Source organism: Gobius niger (assembly GCF_951799975.1).
Source record: "Gobius niger genome assembly, chromosome: 21".
NCBI lineage: Eukaryota > Metazoa > Chordata > Actinopteri > Gobiiformes > Gobiidae > Gobius > Gobius niger.
This window is the reverse complement of record NC_136872.1, coordinates 7,093,588-7,120,755: the sequence shown is the minus strand read 5'-3', so window position 1 is coordinate 7,120,755 and position 27,168 is coordinate 7,093,588. Positions and strand designations below refer to the sequence as shown.

At 42.9% G+C, this 27,168-nt stretch overlaps 1 protein-coding gene across 6 annotated transcripts in view; it reads right to left on the bottom strand.

Annotated features, from left to right (window-relative positions):
- sorcs2 (sortilin-related VPS10 domain containing receptor 2) overlaps positions 1–27,168 on the bottom strand; it is a 259,751-nt gene that overhangs the window by 144,809 nt on the left and 87,774 nt on the right. For all 6 annotated transcript variants that reach the window (XM_079579574.1, XM_079579573.1, XM_079579572.1 and 3 more), the window contains exon 2: positions 20,171–20,238. In XM_079579574.1, the coding sequence (XP_079435700.1) occupies positions 20,171–20,238 (68 nt within the window). The remainder of the gene's footprint in view (positions 1–20,170; positions 20,239–27,168) is intronic.

Sequence of the window (27,168 nt, the reverse complement as noted above, 5' to 3'; positions counted from 1 at the left end):
GGAATCGCTACTTGACACATCCTCATAAAATGGGCATTGTAAACGGTGAGTTTGGTTTATCTTTTATTCTGACATTAAACTAAGATGTTAAGGGAGAAAACTAGCTAAATGTCTCCACACTGACCACTGTGTTTTCACCTGCCGCGTCTCGCCTTAAGGATCATTTAATAAAACCTCCTGAAGCAGCGAGAGTGCTTTCTGCACCGCCCGGGAGGCATTTCCTATTTCATGTCTTCTATAGCACTCACAATTGGATGTCTTTGGGCTAAAAACCCGCTTGACTCTTTTCTTCGGGAATGTTAGTAATAATTGCATATAACTGGGGTATTAGGCAGCAGTATCAATATTAAAATTCTGGTCCATAGGGATTTTTCCTTCTTTTTGTAACCTCTTAATCAGAAAGAGCTTGAGAGAGACGCTGTGAAAATGGAATCAAAGAGCGGAGCGGAGCCGTAACCTGCTCCTGCGGCTTCAAATGCAATAATAGACTTTGGAGCTGCTGCCTGCTTGCTTTAAGAGGAGATTGCAGTCACTCGCGGCCTTGGCTGGAGAGAATAAAACAGGCCTCTGTATTTTACAACTCTTCTGAGCAACTTTGTTAACATAAATCAATGCGACTGTTTATTTTGAACGGGTCGAGTGAACATGACAGCTTGTGGCTTTACAAACATCTTCTGTTCACAAGATTCAACAACTTCAGATTCTTGAAGTGACAATGGAGAAAAGGCTTTGGACAAGACACTTAAGCCCACTTTGAATCTTCAGCAGAAATGTACAAAAGCTCCATTTTAGAGATAATACTCCGAATTCATCTCATTTTTAGTCTTTTAGTCCTGATTTAGTCATTTGTGTTGCTTTGAAATCATTTGCTGAAAAGACACATTGCTTAAAACTGTCTTGTTGAAATGTCATCACGCAGCAGCCCAAAGCTTTTGTCTCTATAAATGGTTCTCTTTGTGCCGTTGTGACTTGGCATATTTTTAACACAAAGACTGTGCTTGAGACTCAAACTGGTGACCCTGCGGTTGGTGAGGCCCACTGTGTCTGTTGCAGTGACCGTTTATGAATGCACTGGTCTCGCGCTGCACAAAGCAGCAGAAAGCGCAGTTGTTTTCACTAAAAGCTCTGCTGCTCACTTCCCTGCGTTCACACGTCCCCAAAACGCTCCATAACAATAGCAGTAGTAACACCCAGCTCTGTTCTTTGGTCACAAATGTTCAAATGTGAACGGCTCCTCCTGTCGGCTCCATCTGGGACATTTACTATGAGTTTGCCTAATCATTCTCAGAGTGAAAAAAACATTAAAACATACACTTAGGAGGCTGGGGAAAGCTGGACTAGAAGGAGAATATTACTTCTCATCGCCACTTGAAATTGGGCCAGTTTAGTGATCAGTACTTACTTTTGTAATATGTAAGTACACATTAAGGACCCCTAACTGCACTGTCCACAATGTGTCCATGTTTTCACACTGATGCACATAAATGTGAGAAAAAGAAAAGTGAAGCAAACAAACCAAACCAAACCCACTTCCTGGAGAGCCGAGCGCTGCAGGGTTATGCAATAAGGTTCTCCACAGTGAGGTGAACAGCATGCTAACATGCCTCTCCGCCTCTGTGCTAGGATACCAGCAGAATGGAAAGTAGTGGGGTGGGCAGACTCTGCCTGCTCCAAATACTGATGAACAACGACAAAGGTCCAAATCATGCTTTTTTGGGGCTGTCTCAACTACTTTGAACACCGTAACACAGGGATAATGTGTGGAGAAAATACCTTCAAGACTTTGTTGTTTTGAAATGTAATTGCACAAAATGCAGGCAGAGGGCATGGACATTTGGAACAAGCTAAAATCAATGGCTGGCATTGAACAGAGAAAGTTAAAGGCACACTGCACAACAATTTGGATTCTAATGTTCCCTATACAAAACATGCTCCAACTGACCAGGTGGACAGAGAGAATGATATTTTATCAGTGTATAATGAAAGAATGGATTTGGATGAGGACGTAACATCTCCATGTAAAGCAACAGGTCACAGCAAACACACAGATAAATGCTTGCGTTTTATTCTATTTCTCCTGTGAAAAGTTACTTTATGTGGCTTTAGGTGAAGCAGTGAGCGTTCATGTGTTTGTTTGAGTGCATAATAAGCATTTCACAGAGGCGACCGGGATGGGAAGCAAGGGCGCCATGCGAACCATGCGTACAGCTGCTGAGTCACTGAAGAATCAAATACACGCTAATTTAAACTTTTTTTTTTCCCACATAAAAAGTTGCATAATGCACCTTTAAGGTTAATTTCATATAACTGAGTGAGATTACATTGGAATGAAGCAGAATGACAGACGTTTTTTTCACACGCAGCTGCCTTGCTAATGAACTATTATGATTAGAAATAAAAACAAACTTTCAACTAGCAAATGAATTGACAGGCCCCTGGTGCAGCCCTTTAACTGTCGCATCGGTGCGGCGCCATTTTCTCCACTCAACATTTTTCTTTATTACACAACGCCTCATTTATGCTCTAATAAAACCAATGTCCAATTATATCTCCACAATAACTGCCTGTAATCAGTCTTCTGCAAACCAAACAGAGCGTCTTTGACCCTCATGAGCTCGCAGTCAGCCCGGCGTGCATATCCTAAGCACATCATTAATGCGATAATGGCCATTGTTTTGTGCTAATTATGCGTGCTGCGTATTTTGAAAGACTCATTGTTCGGAAGCCGGCAAGTTCATAAAAAGAAAAAGTCAGAGTCTCCACTGTGACCACTTAAGTGTTGCTGATGACGGAATGCATAGAAGTGCCAAGTGCGCACAAAAGGAGCTGGCGGGAGATTGTGTGAACGTGTTTGCGAGGCTGACAAAGAAAGTCGGCACATTAGGAGAGCGGCGGAGCTGTTCACTTGGGCCGCTCGACTTTTTTTTTTTTCTGGTTGAAATGAGCAAATGGCTTCACGGATCACAAGCCGCCGTGCCAAAACAAACATTCATTACGCAATATAATGAGCGGTAATTGTCCGTCACCCGTGGAGACCCTCGCTGGTGGAGAGTTCAGAGGATGTTGCCAGTAATGTTTTTTTTTTTCTTTGAAAATCAGCCAAATGTCCTGGTGTTTTGAGGGCGTCACTGGGTACAAAACATCGCGGGGAACATCGTACAGCCAGGTGCCCCGAGGCAACGTTTTTATGATGAGTTTCAGCAAAATTAAAAGTCTCTGCCAAATTTCGTACATTTTCTAAGTGGATTTTATATTTATTATTTGGCCTCCTATAAGTTTTTTTTTTTTTTGGTTGCATTTAGCTTTACGTTCTCATTAAGCATCCAACCATTTCTGAATGCCTAGCCTGTGTTATTGAAAGTCACCACCAGGGAGCGCTTGGGATCCATTTGCCACTTTATCAAAAAGAAAAAAAAAACAGGGCAAAAGTACAACATTTACTGAAAACTACTCAAGAGAATGAGAGAGTTTGTTTAAAAGGTTTAGCCATGTGTTCTTCACCTGTTGAGCTGTGTGCAGCAGTGTTCCCTGTGGTTTGCTCATGCAGCTCTGGGTAAAGAGAGCGACAGACAAAGCAGACGGACAGAAGCTCTGTGCACTTTCAACGTAGAGCGATACTTTAGTCCAAATTTTAAGGTGAACTTCAATCTCCTTTACTCCCATACTGTTTTTGGCCGACTTGAAATGAATCTGAGTCACAGGAGAAGATCATAAAACATAGCTGCATCTAACAGGAGTGAGTTAGGAAAAAATAGCCTGCAAACAAGGATGAAGTCCAGAATAAAGATATTTAGGCCAGATAATGAATCTATATCAGCCTCCAGAGAGTCAGGATTGCAGCACTAAACTATAGTCAGACATAATAATAAGGTCCGCTTTGGTGTTTTAATCCAACAACAACATGCTCCCCCATTTTGGCCCGAGCTGCTACGGCGCCCTGTGAATGTGCTCCAGAACAGTGACTGGCTTCATTTACATGGTCAGAATTTTTTTTAACATTATTTTCAGAAATTTGAGAATTCAAAACTCCGGGTTCGACGTGAGCCAGTGCAGATTTAGATTTTTAGAGCAACTGAAAGATCTCCCTGCCCCTCCCTTCAGCCAGGCCCACCTGCAGAACCAGGTGGATGATTGTGCCTCCTTATTTGGACTTTGAGTCAAAGTGCTCCATGTGGCATTAGCGGCTTGTGGTATCGCCGAGTGGATACCACACAGGTTTAGGAACTCCAAGGTCCAATGTCTTATTTTCTTTAGTAATCGTAGCAAAGGAAATACAAATAGCACAGACTGTGCTTCAACTTCTATTAAAATGTGAGGGTGAAGAAAAGGGAGCATATTCTGCCATTTGTGCAGCGCCTTGACCAGTCGACAGATAGAAACAATATATTTTCTCTACAAAAAAATTATATATCTATTTAATCGATAACTTATGTTTTTTTCTTTTTTTTTTAATCTTTATCAATCTTTATCATATCTTTTATCAAAAATACTTTGAATCTAATAATATATTTTATTCTTTGTCTTTGTGACAAGTGATATTTAGTCTGGGGACCACCAATTCATTTTCTCGTAGGAGAGGTGTGGTTTACGATCGTCCATAGTCGTTTATTGGGCGATACGAATGTCTATCATGCGTCTGCACGTAGCCACAGCCAATCGTATCATCGTATCCGAGGACGTATGACGTACCAGCTGTAAACTTTCGAGATAAACTATTTAGAACACGGCCTAAAGCTTGATCGAAAAATACCATCACGTCTGCTGCTGTCATGTTTGATCCATAAATACACTTTTTTTTTTTTATCCCTAAATAAACTACAAGCTTCCGTATATAGAATAGCTCGTCATCGTCTTGCCGTCCCTCCTCGTTCTGTGAATCCATGCGAAAATTTGGGCCATGGTCCCCAGGCTGCTGTGCAGTTCGAAATGATTCGCACACAGCAGTCTGGCGTTAGCCAGGTTAGCACACATGTGAAAGATCAAAAAGAATTCAGATTTTATTTTATTTTGTTGTTATGCATGACAACGCGTTGACGACAGGTCAAGACACAACTATCCTCCAGATAATCCTCCATCTCACACAACAGACATGTGAATCTGACACATACTCTCATCCACTCCACAAACACAAACGTTCTTTGTCGTCAATCTATTCAATTTCACTCAAATCGCCTGCTTCAAATGCCCACAAACAAACAGCTCTCCAATCATCGGTCGGCGCACACCCCGTAGATCCTTTATTAGCCCAATTTGTGTTTGGAGTGGCTCCTTTCCCGCATGTGGCCGACTTCGGGAGCTAGCGAACGTGTCAGAGCTAGCCGCCGGTACATTAGCTTCTTTTAGAAGTTCAAAGTTCTAATAGACTTCTCTGTTGACTGGAAAAGTTTTTGCGCTACAATATCTTTCAAATTGGCCTTTTGTTTCAGCTAATAACTACATGCACGAGTTGTCAAGGCCGTGTCCTGACAAGGCAGTCTCCCCCGCTTTTATCTACCGCTGCATGACATGTTGTTCTATTAAAGTGGAATTAAGTGCTCACATTTTGACCCCAAAGAACAACCTTCTTCTGTCTTAACTCTGTCGCTACAGTGGCATAGGCGGTTATTAAAAGATGACACGAGGGCGAAACAGCAGCGCAAACTCGTCGTTAGACTATTACAGGGACGTCTTTGTGCCGGAGACTTTAATGTGTTGCTTGTTCTGTGTCTATGCTAGACGACAGTGTGATGGGTTGGTTATGAGTTTGGAGAAAAAACAGCACAGTCAGTCACAGTCAGGCAGCACAAATGCATTCACTATGACAGAAATGTTACCATCAAAATGTGATTACATCACAATCTCAGAAGGAGAGGCAGGCACCATTTAACTCTAAAGAAGAGGCAACAAGAACATGAACAAATGTTGAACTTGATCATTATTTGGAAGTGCTTGGATCCCCAAACTAACGTAATAATCTTATGACTGACTGCAGCTATCAAGCACTTAAAAAAGCAAAAACATTGTCACCACTTTTGGACACCACTATGAGAAAGTGGTTGGACATCCATTCATGAGAAGAGAATGAGAAGATGTTGAACTTCATGCCAGTTTTTGTTTAATGTGGATAGGACCAGTGACAAGAGAGATATCACCAGGAACATAATTAAAACATCTGCATTTTAACTATAGACCCTTTAGAATGTCGTGACGTCACGTGAAGACAACCTCTTCACTGCCTACGACAGCGAAAGGGTGCAATCTCTTCATTTACTGTATGTATTTGAAAATCCCCTTTTCACAGTAACATTTTTTGATTGTATTTGTAGGGTGTAAGGGATATTGAAGTCGAAGTTGGAAGGACAAACTGCTGGATCACAAGTTGTGAAGGAAAAAATAATTCCTGATTAAATGTGCTCCAGGATCAGTTGTTTAGAAGGTTTTCACTGCTACAAAAGCGTTTTAGAGACCACTGTGATGGAAAGCAGAGGCGCCATGCTGACCACTCATACAGCCGCTGGGTCACTACAAGGTCAGATACGCACAAACGTCAACTTTTTTTCTGGATAAAAAGTAGCATAATGCACCTTAAGTGTATATCGCATATGCACAGCAATGCATCAATGAAGAAATGTCACAGATCAATGCAGCAGTTAACGGGCTGAAGCTTAACATGCGGCTGTGTGTCAATAATCACTGTGATCAAGGCTCGGTTTTTTGCCTGTTTGGGAGTTCTCCGATGCCGTCTAATAAGGACAAAGCTACACAGTGGAAGTGGTTTAGACCGACATGTTGATGATAGGGCAGGAGACTACAGCTTTGAAACTGCTGCCAACTTCCCGAGGGTCTACTGTAACATTTATGTAACATCCGTGTTGTAGGGGGTGCATCCAAGAGGAGCGCTTCACTCGTACAGCTGCGTGTGGCATGTGGACTTCTAACAGAAAAGTGCGAGAAGAATTGAAAGGCCTTCTTGTTGTACCTTTAAATGCACCTGCCCTTTGTTTGACACCCACAAACCTTTACAAAAAGTCGTTTTCTGAGCTTGGCGTTAGCTGGAGTGAAGACAGGCACTATATTGTAGCTCAAATGTCCTCCTTAATGTATTCTGTCATTAAACACTGCGCACACATGTACTCCCAGTCTTTTGTGTCCCTCCCTGTGGCCAGAATGCACACGGAATGACATCGTGTTGTGCAAGTGTCCGCGTGCAGCGCAGTTGTCTCATTTTCCACCTCATTTCAGCTCCAATCAGATAGCGCCCTGCTCCCCTCTCCTCCCCATCTCCTCCATGCATATGCGCCATATTGGACCATTCACAAAACTCCCATATCCGTCAGGGGCCATTACTGCGGGCCCAGCATTGTAACATTAGATTTTGTAATCCTTTTTGTGGCTCGGTGAAATGCGGTGGCTGCATATTTCTGTAAATTATAATACGGTGCGGTTGACATCGATGTAAAGGTAGACACGTGCGAATCTTGCCAACGCTAATAATGAGGTTATTGGAAGCATACTGCACAAAGATAGATGTTTTTGGGTTGCGAATACTCCTGCTTTCATTTGTCTAGATTCTAATCGTGGTGGTAGGTTTGGAGGAGAGTTTGGAACAAAGACTGTAAATTAATGGACTAATTATAGCCTCCTTCTTCCTGAAGCCGTAAAGGAAATAGTGGCAGGCTCCAGAAGTGCTTTGCTCGGATGGACTTTCCACTGAAACTTTTTGGCCTCTAAGTCAATCCTGATAACAGGCTCGTCATTCTTACCTCCACGTGTTTGTCTTAACACTCCCAACACCGTGCTATTTTTTTTCCGCTATTTGTAGGCCTGAGTGCCATCTGGGCTGATGAAGCACCTCGCATCATCATTCTAAATAATGGATGTCAGCAAAATGCTAGCATGAACAAGGTTCAGTTAGCCCGCGCTGAATGCTATGGGGGAAGCCGCCCTCCTTAATCCATTCCTACTTTACAGTCTATGGTTTGGACAAAGTGAAGTCGATATTTGTGTTTCTAAGACCTAAATGTGCATCTAAAGTCCGAGCTTCCGAGTACAAACAATGACAAGCTGAATAATAATACTCTTAGTAAGCTAATGGCTAACCAGCTAACCTTCAGAACTCTACAAACATGCAGTTCATATTTCATGCTTCTCTCAATTTTTTTTTTATTTTTTATACATAATGCACATAGTGGAGGTCTCTCCCTTCAAAACAACCTGATACAAAATGCCAACGTTTTCCGTTTCCAACCACAATCGTTACTCGTATTAAGCATTTCAGTGTCTTTTAGGACTGAATAAACGCCTCTTTTCAACCAATTTCAACGCAAACATCGACATCCTCTGGGACAAATTTGACGGGTCTCTGGTCAGACTAAATAAATTATCCATGTGATTGATTTGTTCATTCCATTGCACGCCTTTACCTCCCCTCATCTGCTTTATTTCCACATGTCTCGCTACTCCCCGATAGCGCGGCAGTAAACACAGGCTCTCGAAGGACAGTTTTCAGCTCCTTTGCTCCTCCATCTTAGTTAGCGGCACAAAAACATTACTAAAGACAATGTTTGGGGAACAGCTGCGTTTGCGGTGGTAAAAATATGAGTGTATCTGAAATGAAATGATAAAAACAGCTTCAAAAGCCAAAGCAGTAGAACCCCCCGCAGCCAAAAGAGCCTCAAAGCAGCGACTTCAAAACATTCAGGCAAATTGAAACAAAGATACACAATCGACGTTAGCATTGCGAGGCTAGTGATGGCTTAGCTTTGAACGCAGCATGGGTTTTCTGCATTGGAATTTTAAGATCAGCTGCCAAGCGAGGAGTTAGTCCAAATGTGTCTCCAATGGGATGTAATGAGACAAAGGAGGTTTGATTTATGCTTTGAAAACTGCTGTGGACACCTTCAAATAATGTAAATGTAAGATAATATAAGAGAGGATAGGACTATGCTGCTCTCACAATGGAGAAATCCACTTGTTACATCAGCTCTCAAGAACACTCAGAGGGTGCAATTAGTCAGGAAAAATGTGGAATCAAAGAAGAACTGTATCATGTGCAATATCCCTAGATATACTAGAAGTAGTTATGTAGCCATCGAAAAGGTAAACAGGAAACCTGTATGAAATTTGAAAATTTTACCACGAAAAGAGTTTGTTGGAGGTGTTTGGGTCTTACATCCAAGACGAGTTTCATAGATTTCTCCATAATGACGTGCTGGGTAATCAGGAGAGTCGGGCCATGCCATTTTTGGGCCGGCAAAAGAAATATGAATTAATAACGGAGTCTCTCTTGTGTTATTACAGGCCTAAAGGTTTAAACTGTGTGAGAGATTAATGAAGTCACACAAACGTTTTTTCTTCATCGATCAAATAATAACTGAGGAATTGAAATAACAAAGAACTTGCGCTTTTCATTTATTGCGCTGTCGTCTGACAGGGGGACACCCCTTGAGTTAGTTTAAGTTGGTGCAGTCCAATCCATCGGAGTAAAGAAGTGGACAGAAAAGGAAGGCACGACAGAAAGAGAAAGGTATGTATAAAAAGTGTATGAATAATATATTTGTCATTTGCATAACTCGGTGCCCACCGTGGAGAATCATCAGGGCCCACGTGAAAAGAGAAAGTGTCATCAGCTGAAACTGATCCAACAACCTCTGTCTTATAAAGCAATCGCTGTGAAAAAGCAAGCTAAAGTTTCGGGAGCAACATAAGGGCTGGTCTAAATTATAAATCTCCCAAGACGCCACTGTTTCTTCGCATGACGTTGACAGGAATGTGGGCTGGACTTTTGAGTGCAGAAGACGGGGAAGGGCCACTAAAACATGCGCAAATAGAACAAAACCTTTCACCTGGCAAGCTGACCACAATGAAACACTTTTGCTTGATGTTTAGGTCAGTACTATGAACCAAGACGGTGACGCTCATATGTGCACTTCTATTACTTCTAGTTAAATCTTATGAATCAGTTTTGAAGGCCAGTTTGCCTGCATAAGGTTCTCAGCATCGCAGATTGATATCAGCCAAAGTGTGTCAGAATCATGCTGTCTCTAATCAGTTGAACAGACACTTCACTTCATCAGACTGGCTTAATACTGTACGGTCCACTTGACTGCCTCAAGCATCATCGCCACTGATTGCTGCAGCTCAAAAATAGTACCGCTGTACTTCTTGGACATTTTTTTTTTCATCAGAGTGAGTCTCAAATTGAAGCAGAATTCATGTACGCAGTTAAACTTTCTGTGCCAGTAGGCTGTAAAAGTGTGCATGCCAAGTGTGCATGCCATTAGCAGGCTAGCTATTGTTAGCCTTTCCGAGGAGAATCGGGACGACTGGAACATGTAGGGGGATGAAAATACTTAGTTTAACATTTTTAAACTCTGTATAGTCCCTTTAAATAATGACAGTGAAAATGGGAAAATGTTTTAGATCGTCTTGATTTTATGATCCATGGGCTTGACCAGAATTGAAGAATTAAATTGATGTTAAAGTGCTTTTTATCATGTTACTGTATGATGATGTCTCATCAAAAACACACCAGGGGCTGTGTTTTGACTTGCCTGGTTTAAAGGAATAGGCCACCGTTTTTATATACTGAGATATGCTCTTACCTCACTTTAGCCAAGTTAATATATCCCCGTCTGGTCTTTGTCCGTGCGCTCTGCCAGGCAAACGGAGCACATACGCAGCCTCTCCCACATGTCACATAGCTCCAAAAAAGCTCACGATAGAAGCTACCAAGCTCTTCCACGTGTTCCCTATTTAAATAAAGTTACGTGAAGTGTTTTCATGCGAAGTATATTTACACAGAAATGTAGCACGTCGATTTTATAAGCAGATAAAAAGGGGGACTATATTGTGAGGCGTAATGATACGAGGAGTAAAACGTCCGCGCAGTAACTCCTAAAGGTTATTGACGGAAGTGAGTGGGGGAAAGTCTTTAGGAGTTACTGCGCGGACGTTTTGCTCCTCGTATCATTACGCCTCAAAATATAGTCCCCCTTTTTATTTGCTTATAAAATCGACATGCTACATTTCTGTGTAAATATACTTCGCATGAAAACACTTCACGTAACTTTATTTAAATAGGGAACACGTGGAAGAGCTTGGTAGCTTCTATCGTGAGCTTTTTTGGAGCTATGTGACATGTGGGAGAGGCTGCGTATGTGCTCCGTTTGCCTGGCAGAGCGCACGGACAAAGACCAGACGGGGATATATTAACTTGGCTAAAGTGAGGTAAGAGCATATCTCAGTATGTAAAAACGGTGGCCTATTCCTTTAACCAGACCCTCGTATTCATTTTGTTTCGTACAGAGGGTCTGGATCTTTACAATTGAGCTCCGTTATCAGGTGGGACGGGTGAACTCCTTTGAAACGATTGGATCTGATTTTCGCTAGCGTTTGGTCTTCATGTATGTAATGCGCCCGAGTGAGTGAAGCAGCCATCATAACTCTATCATAACTCTATCATAACTCTATCATAAATCTTGGGAGCATTCCAAGGCTTCAATTTTAATTTCTGGATATTTTGGAGCTGAGCCAGGACGGATTGAAGAGCTTCCATTACTTTCGTATCCGCCGTCATTGCCAAACTACAACCAGCAAATGCTTGACGTCACCTACAAGCCCCGCCTCCCCCGCTCGCTGAATGGTAGATTGAAATTCAACCGATGTAACGCGGCCACTGAGATCAGACCCAGACGTACATGTAGGGAAATTATAATTGACCGGAGTTTACGGATGGCTAAGGCCAGGCTATGTTTTGACCATCCTTGAATCTTTACCGGTGGCTATTCTTGGCAACGCAGCGGCAGCTCCTTCTGACTTCCTACATATCCAGGAATTGCTCTTCTCAGCTGCAGATCTCTTGCTAAGCTTAATCCTTTCATAGTAAAGTAATACACTCGCCATAATTCACCAAAGCCACATGAGCCGTCCAATGTTTTTTATTAAAACAGCTGCGCCGCAAAGGGGAGGGAGGGGTGAGAGGGTTTTATGGGGAGATTGCTTGAAAATGAAGCTGGACATTTTGTTTGTTTTAGATCAATATTGTATTTTCTAACCAATAAAGTGTAAGATGGTGATAAAGATGTGTTATAAACTGCCATAAAAAACAGCATAATACAGTGGTGAGCAGTGGAGAGACACTGAACTGTGAACTGGCATCGGCTGTACAGTTGTTTTAATGTTAAAAGTAAACTAACAGCACAAGAGGAAAGTGCTGCACAATCACCTCTATTTAAAACGGCGAGTGTACAAATGTAAATTCAATAGTTGATAATGAAACCTCAGTAGCTGTTTGTTGTGGTGTGGTCTCTGGCATACTTCCAAATGAACATAATTAAACCAGTGGTTTATTAATAAGTGATTAGTTGCAACAATGAACAGCTGCCCTACAGGACTCAAGCATCCTCATCCTGGGACAAGTGCGTGTATTAACAATGCCATGGGTTTGCTGAGGAGATAAAGTAGACGTATTGATGAGCCTGGTGCTGAATGTTGACCTGTGTTGTAGATCCTGAAATAGTGCTCCGTGGTCATTGTGTAAAGATAGTCTCACTTAGCACTACAGACAGCTAATTTATTTTCTTGTTTTTATCAATTTGTCTTGCACTGGGCCTACTTTTTGTACCTTGAGACAGTTACTGCTTCGAACTGGTACACAGTAGGGTTGTGCCAATGGATGATATCATCGTGATGGATGAGCAACATCACGATGGAGAGCCACCATCCAGAGCCACCCCCCCCCCCCCCCCCCACGCGCTGGTCTTCTGTAGGTCTTGTAAACCTACAAACTTTGCAGGGATTGCACTGTAAATTAAATCACGGATATAACTAATATGCACGCTAGTGTCAGTAGCCTGCCAGAAGCCATGATGTGTTAGCCGTAATTATTAACGTAAAGACGCAACGCTGCTCTGTTTCTGACGCGCGGGGCTCTCTCTCTGCAGCTCAGAGTTTAACAGCGCGTGGTTTTGTTTTGCTGCGTACGGAAACTTAAACCGTTTTAAAATGACGAGATGGCTCTCACATCGGAGCTAGATGAGCGTGCGGATTATTCTCACGAAGGACCGAGAGAGAGAGGCGCGGTGCAGGAGTTACGAGGTTACGAGCACACGGACCGGGCGGCGCGTGGAGCGGCTTCAAAAATGTAGCTACGACGCAAACTTCTAAATATTGTCCCATTCACCCACTGTTTCATAAACATTACATTAAAACTGAGCAAATGCAAATAATAAGCTCCGATTTACATTTGTATTAGTGTGATAAGAGCCTTGCAGTTCACGCTCTGAATAAGTCGTTCTCCTCTCAGACTTTACGCACGAGTTTTAACACATTTCTTTTGCAAAAGTCGTGTTCCGTGACTCTGTTCAAATCATGTTTAGTTTAGATCCATTTATCCTGCAATCTCACATTTTCCTAACATATATATAGCAGCATATATATAGGCTAAGGAAATGTCTTGCTTATAATGAGAAATGGACGATATCATCGTCCATCATGATGGTTCACTGTAAACATCGTCAACGGCCAATTAAGGGAACATCGCCCAACCCTAGTACACAACTGCCGATATGAATCCCCAGCAGCCCCTCATTTAAACACCTGCACTTTATTCTGTTTACTAGGGGAACATGTTACACAGTATGACTTTAAAAATGTATTACACAAGAAATAGATCAGTCTCAGTTCGAGCTTGCAAGTGCATGTAAGGCTGTGAGTGCCGTGACACGAGTGCGCGGCAGCTGTGACCCAGCCTGTAACCCGGTGCTCTCCCATGCCCAGTCTTTTAATCACTGATGGAGTCCCCCCGCAGTGAAGCATGCAAACCTCCCGCCTTTTCAAAGACGTGTGAAGATGGCATGAATTATAGATAACCGCCACACACCAGTCGCCCGTTTGTATGCATATGCTTTCAGTCAATGGAGCACATATGGCGGCCCGGAGCGTCCAATTTGTGTAAATAATTTAGGATGATGCAAATGTGAAGCAGGATCATAGCGTGTGTACAAATGGGTCTATTGTTTCATTTTTAGAGCCAGGCCCAAAACTCAAATCTGGAAGCATCCATGTTGATAATTTAATTTGAGCTTGTTTTTTCGGTGTGTACTGTTGTTGTGTCCTTGGGCAAGACACAATATGATTGTGGTCTGGAGAAGATCGTGTGTTAACGCTCAGTCTTTCTCAGCAGTGAGAAACGTTCTTAAGTCGACGTTTTTGTTGTCGTTGTAAGTTTGTTTTAGTGTTGAGGACATTTAGCCTTTTATTTTAAATACAGTGTTTTTATGGACAATTACAATGCCTTTAAAAAAAAAAAAAAAGGGGTGGGTATTGTGCTTTTTGCAGGTATTTGGTAATAATGTCACTTTGTTGGTTAGAAAAATACAATTTTAATCTAAAACAGCTGAAACAAAATATTCTGTTCAGTTTCACTTCCTGATTTTCAAGAAAACTCCATACCAGCCCCTCCCACTCCTCCTCTTCCTCCCTTTTGCTGTGCAACTGTTTCAATAACCAAGTGTTTTTTATCCTGCAATGAGAGGATTAAGCTTATCAAGAGATCGAGAGGTGAGGAAGACATTTCCTGGATACGAAGGAGATCAAGAGGAGCTTTTTCAGAGCTGCTGCCACGGTGCTAGACTAGGCTTTTGAGGTCCATCCATCCATCCATCCATCCATCCATTTTCTTCCGCTTTATCCGGGGCCGGGTCGCGGGGGCAGCAGTCTCAGCATTTGAGGTGATTCAGAAATTACTCAAAGAAGTGCAAGTGGCTTGAAATACGACTCCAGGTATGTTTTTGATGAGGTGATGTCATTGTAACATGGTAAAAATCCCTACAAGGTACATTTTTCACAATACTCCCCCCATAACATTTTGAACACATTCATTTGGCATTTGCTTTCGTATTTTATTTGATCTCATTTTTAGGATTTTATCATTGCTACACATCTGCAGAGGAGACATACAGCACCAGACCACTGCTGTTACCAGTAGCAGCAGTAGTAAACAGGCACACTCCACACAGCGGGACACCGGCGTGTTAAGTGTCCACCGTTTCTCCTCTCACACCGGGGGATCCACGACTCGAAATGCGGTCACTCACCTCAACTAGATCTACACAACACAAACAAACCACTACCCTGGGTGATGTGTTATTGACCACTGAACCAAAACACAATTGAGCTGCGAGCGGAAGAAAATCAACTGTCCGATGATCAGGCGCGGGAATAAACAAGCGTAAGAATAGAAGTGCTTATTGGGAGCATGATTCTGGGTGGTCGTAATGTCTGTCGGATGATGTTCCTATATTATAACAACAAAGGCTGGCACTGTGAGGCAGGTGGTCCAGGTGTCTAACTGCATGGCACGCTGGGTAAGTCATAACAGACAGTAAAAAGCAGTCGGAGCGAGCAGACAGACATAAGCCTCCATAGGCCATTGCTGCAGCACTGCTTACACATGTCAGCTTTTGTGCATAACTCTTCCATTGAAAAACATACTGACAGTAGATTCTTCTCGCGTATTCAGCCTGTCCTCTCAAAAGCTCCAAACATGTGCACCCAGCTCGAAATGTCATAGCTCGAGCTCATTTGTTTTTATGAAGTTCAGACAGTTTCACCAGATTCGTTCTGATCATTTGGGCGTTTAAGTTCCATCCTCTACATTAGATAGCAGCAGAACGGAATATATGTTTTAAAAAGCTTCATCAAAGGGGAGTATCACACAACATTTCTGAACTTTTTCACATTGTTGTTTCCTGAGTGTTTGAGAAATGTTTAGATTTTGAGAATGTACCACAACAGCTGCTATTCGAAGTGCAGCCTTGAGCTCCTCCAAAGACTAGGGATGTCCCCATCAGCTTTTTTGAGCTCACGATACGATATGTTGACACACATGCTGACTACGATATAGTCTTTTTGTATTATTAAAATTTATTATAATACATATCATTGTATTAATAATAGTAATTAATTATTGTATTAATTATTAATATTAATAATATATTTTTTTATAAATACGTAAGGTGTTTTGGATTGAACTTTGAATATTAAATTAGAAGGTAATGTTGGGTAATATAAAGACTAAAATGGGCATTTTACCTTAATACAAAAACAGTTTTATAAATACAGCATTTTAAACAACAAAGCAGTAGCTCTATCGTTTTCTAAAGACCATTCAGGTCTATTGCAGAGCCCATAAAAGACATGTTGCGATGGTACGCGGCCTCGTACTGGCCGTCCAGGGGCTGGCCTACAATCTTTGAGCAGATTTTAATCAAGTGTCCAGATTTGGCAGTGACAAAGAGACAGCTTTACCACACAGTGTTACAGGACTGCAGGACACTGAGAATCACAGAAGTGAAGAACAGAACCAGCACCTGACGAGACGCTCCGAAAGACTGCAGGCGACGGAGGAAATACATTCTTTGTTAAGTCTTTTTACAGATGAAATCAATGTGGTGTTTCCAAGACAAGGAACAGTCGAACACTACACCAAGATATTTGAAGGACAATGGATAATAATAATAATAATAATAATAATAATGGAAGCTGTAGTTAATGGTTTTAAACTGAATACCACCTCCTCCTTTTGCTCCAGATCACACCCTTGCCGACACCCTGTTGGTGTTGCCCAGGACTGTCAGTGTTTGACAGGAGAGTCACCAGGACCGTATCATCAGAGTATTTGAAGATGTGTTGATTATAAGAAGTGGTTCGACAGTTGTCAGGGTATACGGTGAACAGCAGAGCTGAACTGACATAGCCCTGGGGGGAAACAACGGAGGTTATGATGGCAGAGGAGAGTGTATCATTTACTTTGACCAGCTGGACTCAGCTGATGAGGAACGATGCACCAGTGAATCAGATAGGGATTAACTCCCTGATGGGAGAGCTTGGAAATCAGAATGTACGTCTTTCTTGTATTGAAGGCAGATGAATAGTCCAGAAAGAGAGCTCTTGCATTATTATTTTATAGCTATTGGATTTGTCAAGATGTTTAGTGATAGTGTGGATGAGGGAAACAACAGCATCCTCAGTGCCACAACCTGGAGTCCGTGCAGATTCACAGGACAGCAGATTCACGGCGGTCTTTTGGGAGTTCGGAGCTCATCCAGTTATTAAATCTGATGCAATCCAATGCTCTCAAAATGCCCGGATTGGCAGCAGATAAAGCAGATTAAGCAGATACTTTTCTTTCACTATCACTATTTTCTTCCCCTCCTTCGCAAGGGAGAGAGGCAGAAAAAAGTTATGTGAATGACCGCAAGAGAAGTGATAGTTTTTGTGATAAGAAATAGTGACATTTTCGTTAAAATAAAGTAAATTCGAAAGTTGTTTCTGCTCTCTTTCCCGTTTGGTGCGGTCTGAACTGTGGAGCTTAATCTCGCCGGCGCTGACGGAGCTGAAAATAGATGATCCGCATTTTTATCGGAGAGATGCGGAGTATGTATGTATGTAGGGCCCTCGGAGCGGAGTGGACAATGTGGAATGTTTCTTAACGGTTAAAATAGCAATGCAATTGCTGCGGAGGTCGGGGCGGAGGTCAGGGGGAGCGGAACGAGGCGAACACGGAGAATGTGGAACCTGGCAGTAAGACCAGACAAAGACAAAAATACCACAGAAGCTTGGTTAATACTAACACACAGCACCTGATGATAGTAGCTAGTACAAGAGGCAGCAGGAGCATTTTGTAACCATCAAAATGTAAGATTGTGGTCTAGATGCGTTTAAGATAACTAGCAAAAAAGTATAGAACATACATAGTAGTTATAAATAAGACATAATCTGTAATACTTAACCTAAGTTTACCTCTTGGTCTTCTAAATCTGGTGACCTCTTTAACCTCCTAGCTTTATGCAGCACTGTGTCCTTGCCTCTCAAGCTTCTGTCTGATCAGGAGGCAGTTGGTTCATTAAGTCGGCATCCTTGAGAACTTTGCCGCTCTTCTCTCTAAACTTTGTTGTGCCATTTTGATGTGCGCCACCTGCCACAACTCCCATCTATTTGCCTTGTTTGATCACAGCCTCCTGGAACATCAAAGCCCGCGGACCAGCGCATTGTGCCTGTCCACTATCTCGGCCAAACTGACAGCGATTGGCAGTGCGATGCGGCCTAAAGTGGATATCAAAACTGCGATGGATCAACTTCGGTAACTTGGGATGAGGAGGAGGATTGAACTAGGTCTGAAACAGCTCAAACAGCTTCAATTTCTCCAAGTTTGATTGTTTAAGCTCTCAACTGTCCAGTGATTTTCCTTCGTAGTCGATGTCTAAACTCAAAACAACCCATTCTCAGCTGATGACTTTCAAAACCTCTGCTTTATCCAAGTTTGTTCAGGAAGCCACTAATCTAACGCTATTACTCAAACATACAGGTCATGGCAAAAAAAGACGCATGTTCCATTCTATTTATACATCCCCGCAATAAAAGTTGAAGGTTAGACAGACAGGGCGTCTTAAAATACAAGTCGAGCATACGCGGGGTGCAGAATGGCGCCTTTCAGTGAATAGTTAATTCATGCCATTCACCCCACTGACTTCAAAGCCGCAGCCTCTCATTAGGACTGACTGCCTGTCCCCCCAGAGCATCCACAATGAATAATGCACGTACATCTACGCTCCTCTGTTGATGTTTTAATTGTTGCAGCTTAATGAATAACGGGCCACAGTGCATCGGTGGACGGGGACGTTTGAGAAGAGACAAAAAACGGGCGACTGGGCGATTTTGAATAGAAAGAGAGTTTGAGAGTTTGAACGATTCCAAGCAGATGTTGCGGTAAGTTAGGAGGATTAGCATAAAATTTGCATTGGAAATTGACGCAATGTAGGTGTTGGTTGGCACAGGATACGTCTAATTGGGTCTTTAAGTCACTTTGAATATACGGTTGCGGCGAACTGTCTCTCGAAGTTAGAAACAGTCATGACTGGGAAAGGGATTATGACAGCAATTGTTAATTCTTAATGCCAGGTAGAGATGTCGCCGCTCGACTTGGGTATTGATCTTTGAAGTGGAAGGGTTTTGAGCGAGCAATTCGAGCGCTGTTTCGAATCAGGTCAAGTCTGGGTTCACTTCTTCCCACGTCTTCCAAAAAGACGCAGTTCCTCAGATCGCGCTATATTATAGTGTATCGAGTAGTGCGGCGGTCTGAGGAAACTGTTGGAAAGTGATTCAATGCTTCAGTAGGTCATAAGAGACATGTATTATATGTACCTGAGTCAGGCAATATGAACCCAGCTATTTTCACGTCAAAGCGGAGATATAAATAACGTTTTGTGAGCCCCACAAGCTCAGAAATTCAGTCACTGAGCCTTACCTGTCTGGAGGCCTTCACAAGCGTTAATTTGACTACATTTTTGAAAGAAAGAGACAGTGTCCTCTCAGGTCTATTGCAAACTGTTTTAAGGCAGAATCTGACGATCCATGGTGCGGGGTTCATTCTGCTTACTTAGTTGTTTATGTCCTGCTAAAAAGTTAAGAACAGCGCTGTACACAAACGTCCAGAGGTGAAAACATAACGGAGTAAACAAGTTTCTTGCGTCCTGAGGTCTGTTTAGCCTCTTTGATACTCCGCAAACTCAAGGCAGCTTCTCCCATTTGTCTTGTGTCGTCAGCTTTAAATCCCGTCGCAAAGAGTTGCCAAAAACAAAGAACATTCATATAATCCCCCTATGATAGCGAGTTTCCTTCAGTGTTTTGACAGTCAATTAATTTTGGTTGACTTTGTGTTCATCTGAATTAAATCAAATTCTACAATATCATGAGCACATCCAACATACAATCAAGAGGAAATTAGTATTCTGTGAGCCAGCATGTTGAGCGGCAAACACTTCATTCCAAAGGGAGTGGACGTACAGCTTTTACTGTCGCTTCAGGGCAAAACAAAACTATAAAGTGATTTTTGGCACACGCGCTCGTCTGTACTACACGTCCCGAGACCCCTCTGAGGCACAATCGACCCCGTTCCCAGGCACTGCAGGGGTCCGTCCGCCTTCCCTGCTCCAAAACGATACGCTATCTGCCCCAACACATGTCCCGCTTTGGCCCCAGCCGATCCGCTGTTAGCTGGCGGCCAGTATCGCCGAAACCAAGCGTGCCAGAACGGATACACCAAACCAGCAGTGGGCAAAGCGGCAAAGGCTGAGGCCAGAAGTGACACAGAGACGACGGGTGAGTGGGTGTGGGAGTCCCGGCCTACCTCCACAGAGAGCTCTCCAGGACCTTGGTGGAGTCAGCGTGGTAGTACTTGGTCAGGATGAGGATGACCTGGAAAACACAAGAGTAAAGACAATAGATTTAAAATTAAGGACAAAAAACATGAAGTATCGCAAATATATGACATATGCGTTTGTTTGGCAAATAGCAAATTAACTCTGACTAATACACATTATGATGTAAGCAGGCACTGACTCATTTCATTTTGCTATAAACTATATGTGCCTGACCACATTTTGTGGACCGTTCCGTTCTGTCAAATTGGCCAACAAAGCGGAATGTTTTGTTGAGTTCTTTTATAAAAATGGTCCACCGAAGTTGCCGTGAAAATAACAATACGATATTGTCGAAACGACAGCAATACCATCACATGGGTACAACTTACAACAGAACAGGTGAACTAAGAAACCATGTGGCGTTTGGCAAAGATCTTTAATAAAACTCTAGATAGGCCATAGTGATGCGTTGGAAGGAATGGCAATTCCATTGTGCCCGGCTCTTCTAACCCAGTGCAATGTAGTCAAATGGAAAACACCACTTACTTCTTTGATGCTGTTTAGTTATTTCATGACTCTTTGATCTTTGTGACACACAACAAATGTGACAACCAACAAATATAACATTTGTTTCCTGCCTTAAAACAGTATGTGAACTTTTTAACACTACATGACCAACACTTATTGAACATGGGCTGGTGATACAATGAATGCTAACCACAGAACCCTGTGAATGAAAGGGGAAAACAATGCTAATACAGCTAACAACAAGACTAAAAAAAGACTTTTTTTTTTTACCTGATCCTGACTGAGATACCGACACTAATAAACCAATCACAAACTATGAGTGTATCTCACATTATGTAGTTTAATCAATGAAAATGTTGCTCCTGGTTTTGCATTGGTACAAGGGGTTAGCCTCACCGGCTGGTCACAAGGTGACCGCCGCAGTTTTATTAAACATCTTTGGGAATATGGTTTCCAAACAGATTTCCTATACTTTTATACAGTCTTATGAACATGTGCACACCAGCGCCTCACAGTGGCAGGAGGTCAACAAATGAAAGACTATAATTAGCAGCGCTATTCACCTTATTCCGCCCACTTTTGCTCTTCCATTGTATTGACTTTTCCGGTAGAGTGTGAAGCCTGTTCATTAAGCGGAGAACGAGGGAAAATGTTTGCCGCCAAAATCTGATGTTTAGTAGATTGATTTGTGTAAAATGTTCATTTGCACTGCTTCTGTGGGCGGCCTAAAAACAGCTTTGTGTCTGATTTTCTCTTGACTTCTCCAGTTCCGTATTAACGAGTGAAGGGGCGGGCACAATTCATGGCGGCACCCACCCGAACCTCCGGAATAATGTGAATAACCACATGGAAATGATCTGGTCTGGTTATAATGGTTGATCTTTTTGGACCTAAAGCTAATAGAGCAACTTTTCTCAATCACTGCTTAGCTTTAACAGCCTCAAATGAACAGACTGCAACAACACCACAGAGGAGAAATGCAGAAATCGTTCCTAACAAAATAAGTAAAGGTTAACATGATGTGTTGTCATCATTATTGGCATGGTATTGGACATTTTAAGCTATAGCTTAGCGCTAGAAGGATCAGTCAGACTTATAGAGAATGTTTGAGAAAATTGTACTTAAACTGCTCTTTGTCTTTCAAAGAGACGGCCACATGGACATTCACTTTCATATTTCATAACTCCATTTGCCTTTGTTTTTATCCACACCGCAAACACCTCCGGCGTCAGGCATCGGTGGCTATAGACCGAGCACTTTTAATCAATATTTACATTTGAAGACAGCCCAGAGAACGGTCGATAGCGAGTGAAAAAGTGGAATTTGTTTGGTCAAGACTTGCACTAATCTTCTATAGGCAGCCGTTTTTCAAGCTGCTGTTGATTCGCAGAGTTGGGGGCCTGCTCAGAATGCGATTACGGCTAATAATTGTTTGGCTTTTGCAGTTTTTCCATTCCAGGGACGCGTGCATTGAAGATAAACAGATTTTCTAAGAGATGGCATGACGAGGAGGGCTCTTAAAGCAGACTGTTTAGGGATAAAATGGTGAATAGAATATAATGAAAAAGAATAGGGAAACTTCTGCTTTTCCTATAACTATTACTACTACTACTTTTGTGCTATCCACATCACACCAAAAGTACAGAAACTATGTAACTGCAATTTAGCTGTTCAGGTTTTTATAAAAACGCATTCGGCTTGACGTTTGTTTGTAAGGAGTAAGAGTGCTATGAAAAGCACAGGAACAAATTGCATGTTCCTTTAGCAACCTTATTTCTCTTATTCCATGCACATTTGAGTGAGTTGTCCTAATGAAGATGGTATTTTTTTATTTAGCAAAGTGCTTGAAGTTTGCACTCTGTTCATCTGCAAATGCAATCTTTGCGTTTTACGATTCAAATAGTGAATCGCCAACCCTCCCTGTAAACATCTATTTTCATCAACTCCATGTGGCCTTTATGGGAAACTATTTTTGAACTATATGTCAAGCGGCGCAAAAGAATAAATAAGACCGAAATGGCCCAAGATGCATAATTCATACGGTGGAGGCATCTTGGTGGTGTGAGTGCTCCGTGGATCAGAGAGCGCTGTCTTTCAGAGTTCTGACAACCCCACACCCCTCTGTATCTTGACAGGCAAAGGGTGTGTGTGTGTGTGTGTGTGTGTGTGTGTGTGTGTGTGTGTGTGTGTGTGTGTGTGTGTGTGTGTGTGTGTGTGTCTGCTGGGACTACTGCCGCCGCTGTAGCGAGAGTGTGCCGTGGGTCAGTCTTCGCACGGCGGCCCCGGGGATGGTGATTGACAGGTGGAAGGGGGAAGAGAAAAGACGAGTGGGGGCTCAGTTGATTAGCCGAAGGGTAAAGGCCTGGGGCGAGTGCCGAAGGGACGAACAGCGCAAGGTGAGAGCACGGAGAGACTGGCACATTAATGCGCTGTGTGGCTTTGCGGAGCAGAGAGGGCCGGTTCTATTCCGTTTCACACATGTAACCATCCAGGGTCTATGTCGCAGCGTCAAAAGACTAAAAATAAATTAACAAGCAGATCAGCAACACACCGCGATGCCATCTTTGAGGTGGGTTATCAAAATAAAGCACTGGGAAGACGACAGAAAGTATTCAGACCTCATGCTGGCTACTGGAAGTCAAACCAAAGCTGCAACATCTCCATGGAGACGAGCTCCCAGCAAAGCAATGAGTTATGAGAAGAGGCGAGCAGTGAAGACAATGTTCTGCATGGCTGTAAAGGGTTTAAATGATCCAGTGTTGCAATAATATTTCACAAATATTTTGTCTGGATGCTGGGAGACTGTGACCACTGCACAAAGCCTTCTCCAGCACATCCCAAAGTTTCTCAATGGGGTTAAGATCTGGACTCTGCGGTGACCAATCCATGTGTGAAAATTATGTCTCATGCTCCCTGAACCATCCATCCATCCATTTTCTTCCGCTTTATCCGGGGGGCCGGGTCGCGGGGGCAGCAGTCTCAGCAGAGATACCCAAACTTCCCAATCCACGCACACCTCCTCCAGCTGTTCTGGGGGGACCCCAAGGCGACACCAGGCCAGCTCGGAGACATAGTCCCTCCAGCGTGTCCTGGGTCTTCCACGAGGCCTTGTCTAGGACATGCCTCGAACACCTCTGGCGAGAGATGAGATCCTGAGGCTCCCAAACAAGACGCTCTCCGGCTCCTGGCTGCGCCTAGAAATTCTGTCCTTTAAGGTAATGAACAGAACCGGTGACAAAGGACAGCCCTGCAGAGACCAACACGCACCGGGAACAGGTCTGACTTATTGCCGGCAATGCAAACCAAGCTCCTGCTGCGGTCATACAGGGAACGGACAGCCCTTAGCAGAGGGCCCCGGACCCCATACTCCCGGAGCACCTCCCACAGGGCACCACGAGGGACACGGTCGAACGCTTTCTCTAGATTCACAAAACACATGTGGACTGGTTAGGCGAACTCCTATGAACCCTCGAGCACCCGACGGAGGGTTTAGAGCTGGTCCAGTGTACCACGATCAGGACGAAAACCGCATTGTTCCTCCTGGATCCAAGGTTCGACGATCGAACCATTCTTTTACAATGAATCCTGGCATTGTCATCTTGGAATACCTGCCTGTGTCATCAGGGAAGAAAAAATCCATTGATGGAATAACATGGTCATTCAGGCAGGGTGTTCAGATCGTCTGCTGGTCTCAATTTTTGGCCAGTGTGTTGCTGAACCTAGACCTGGCCAACAGCAGCAACTGCAGTTTGTAACACTTTAGGTGAATCCGCTTGTTTTGTTTTATTGGTCAGGCCATTCATAGAATCAAGGCTTATTTTTTCCGTCTGGCCCCAAACGGTTTCACTTCCCTATGTTTATACATAAAGACTATCTCTCTCCTCTGGCTTTTCTCTTAATTTGCACTAATACCCAAGCTAAGGTGTCAGGAAGAAATAAAACACCCCCATATGTGCATGTAATTAATGCGCTTCAAAAACTAACAATCTGAAATCAATTATCCACTTTGTGGCTGCATAGAAGAATAGTTTGAGGTAAATTGGAGTCATGAGGAAAATTATCTACAAAAACTCTATTTAGATGCGATGTTCCAGGCCCAAAGGCGCCCCTCAGATATGTTTGGAAGCTGTCAGAATATGTGGGTATAGACTGCTGTAGCCTCTGGCCTGAGTGCCGCCCTGGGCCTTCATGGCAGTCCTCTGTGCAGGCTGCCAATACACACACACAAAAAAGAAAATCATGACTTAAATAAGCCCTGCCTAAAAACAACAAGGGTGTTTTTACATATACAGCAATACAGCCAGTAAAGGATATTTGAAAAGCGCATCTCAAGGCGGAGCAGCGTTTTAACAGCTTAAAAAGCCTCACCTCTCCGTTCCTCTACTTCTCTCGTCGGATTTTTGAGAGCTCTCAACCAATTTCCACAACACACCGCTCTATCAAACAAAGCCAGCGCCGAGGTCCCCAGGCCTCAGACTCAAAGCAACACCAGACTGGGGAGTTCTTAAGTCCGGGAGGAGTGGACTTCCAAAACATGTTTGAGTTCAGAAAGGTGGAACAGATTTGAAACAGCGGACCGTGTGTCGTAGCTGATAACAAGGTGGAAGGCAATTCATTCAAGTTATATGAGTAAGTTTTAAGCTGTACTTTCCCTGGATATAGTCAAGTTCCTAATAGTTGCTTCTTCAGAAAGAGGAACATGAAAACTCCACTTAAACTTAAAAAGCTTTTCTGTTAGTCGAGAGAGCTAATGACTGCTTCAACATAACACTTGTCATGTTCATCCGTCACCAGAAACACCTAAAAAGTCAGGAAATAGTTGCTTGTAGGCCAGAGAAAACACTTTCAAAAGTAGCTATCCGGACTGGGTTGTTGAGAATTTAAGTCGCTCTGCATCTGATTTCAATCTTTCAACTGAAAGGTAAAATGTCCTTTAGCCTCAAAGCTACAAATACACACCAGTAATAGGTTTAGCAAGATCCCTTGTTCTTTAAATCTTCTGACCCCTGCGTGGAGCATACTTTAACAAATAACGCGTACAACTGGCTTTGCATATCGCTCTTCGCAAACCCCCGCTAGCACCAAAGGCGTAGAACCCTCCTCCTCACCTGTAGCTGTCAGCAGACTTTCTCGGCTGATGAGAAATTAGACCCATCTGAAAATGATCTCTTAGTCATGCGCTATGTAACAAGTGTTCCACCATTGGCGCTCCTTTTCGCAAAAATATGAGTCAACCGGTATCTGCAGAACAGGCTGTCCGCCCCTGCACAGCGGCCCTTAGCCTAATGAGATCCCGCCACAAAAAAAAAAAGGAGAAAAAAACCTGACAAACTTTGCATGCACACAGTAAAAACCAACGCGGCCTGTTGCTTGCATAAGGATTAGGATTCTCCTCTTCTCGGAGCATGTTGGAGAAAATGTAATCTTTCAAAAGCGGCGGAAAATGGCAGCCATGGTTGAAATCAATTTGTTTGGTGTTTACGAAGCCAAACAAAAAGGCTCTTGTACGGCGACGAGAAAAAAGTGTTCATCTTCCCTAATCTCCCCAACGCAAGCACTGTCGAGCTAGCGCGAGGATTTGGGGATAAACATCCAAGCGTGCCGTCGCTAAAACTTCTTGTAAGGAAATATGATTAGAAAGTGTTACTTGCATCAGTTACTTGTGACCAGTATTGGGATTTGAAACTCTCTGGTGGGAGCTAAGTCTTTGCAATCCATTCATTTCAAAGAGCAGTCCTTAAGGCTGGTCAGTTTTGACATTTGACAATTTTTTGCAAATTTGCTAATAATTAATATTCGTAAAGTAATCTTAAAATCATCCAAGCTTGAATAATTTCAAACACTCATCACTATCTTACAGTTTGTTGATTAGATAATGGTAAATTGATCAAAAACTACTTATTCTGGTCATTTCCGGTTCAACAAGCGCTTTGTCCTCAAGTCCCTCTTCCCTTCGCTCCCCTTCACAACAAACCGCCTTGGCATGGTGTGAGGACAGGACATGTCCGGACTGAAGCGTCGTTACTCTGCATTAATTGCACTTATGCTGCCTTCATGTGCCCTGGCAAAGATAATCCTTTCCAGTTGTGAAGTGGAAATTACAAGTGCATTGTGTTGCTTTTGTGTCATAGCAAAGTGACATTTAAAAAAATACATGCACCAGATTTAACGTAAAAGTTTACTGGGCTAAAATTGTCAAATTGATGTCTGATGTTTGTGGAATACAGCTACACCCTGACCCTGTGCTTGCACTTTCTGGAGCACCTCCAGTAACTGCTTATCTTGTTAACAAGCAGAAAACGGTTATCAAATTTGTCTCTCTGATCCTATTAAATTGGAATAAAAAAAAAAAACTCCAACCTATATTAATTTGGTACATGATGTAATGAAGCACGTTCAGTTGGAGAAAAGGGATTGACATGGGATCCGTTTACGTACTTCAACAAATTCAAGCAAG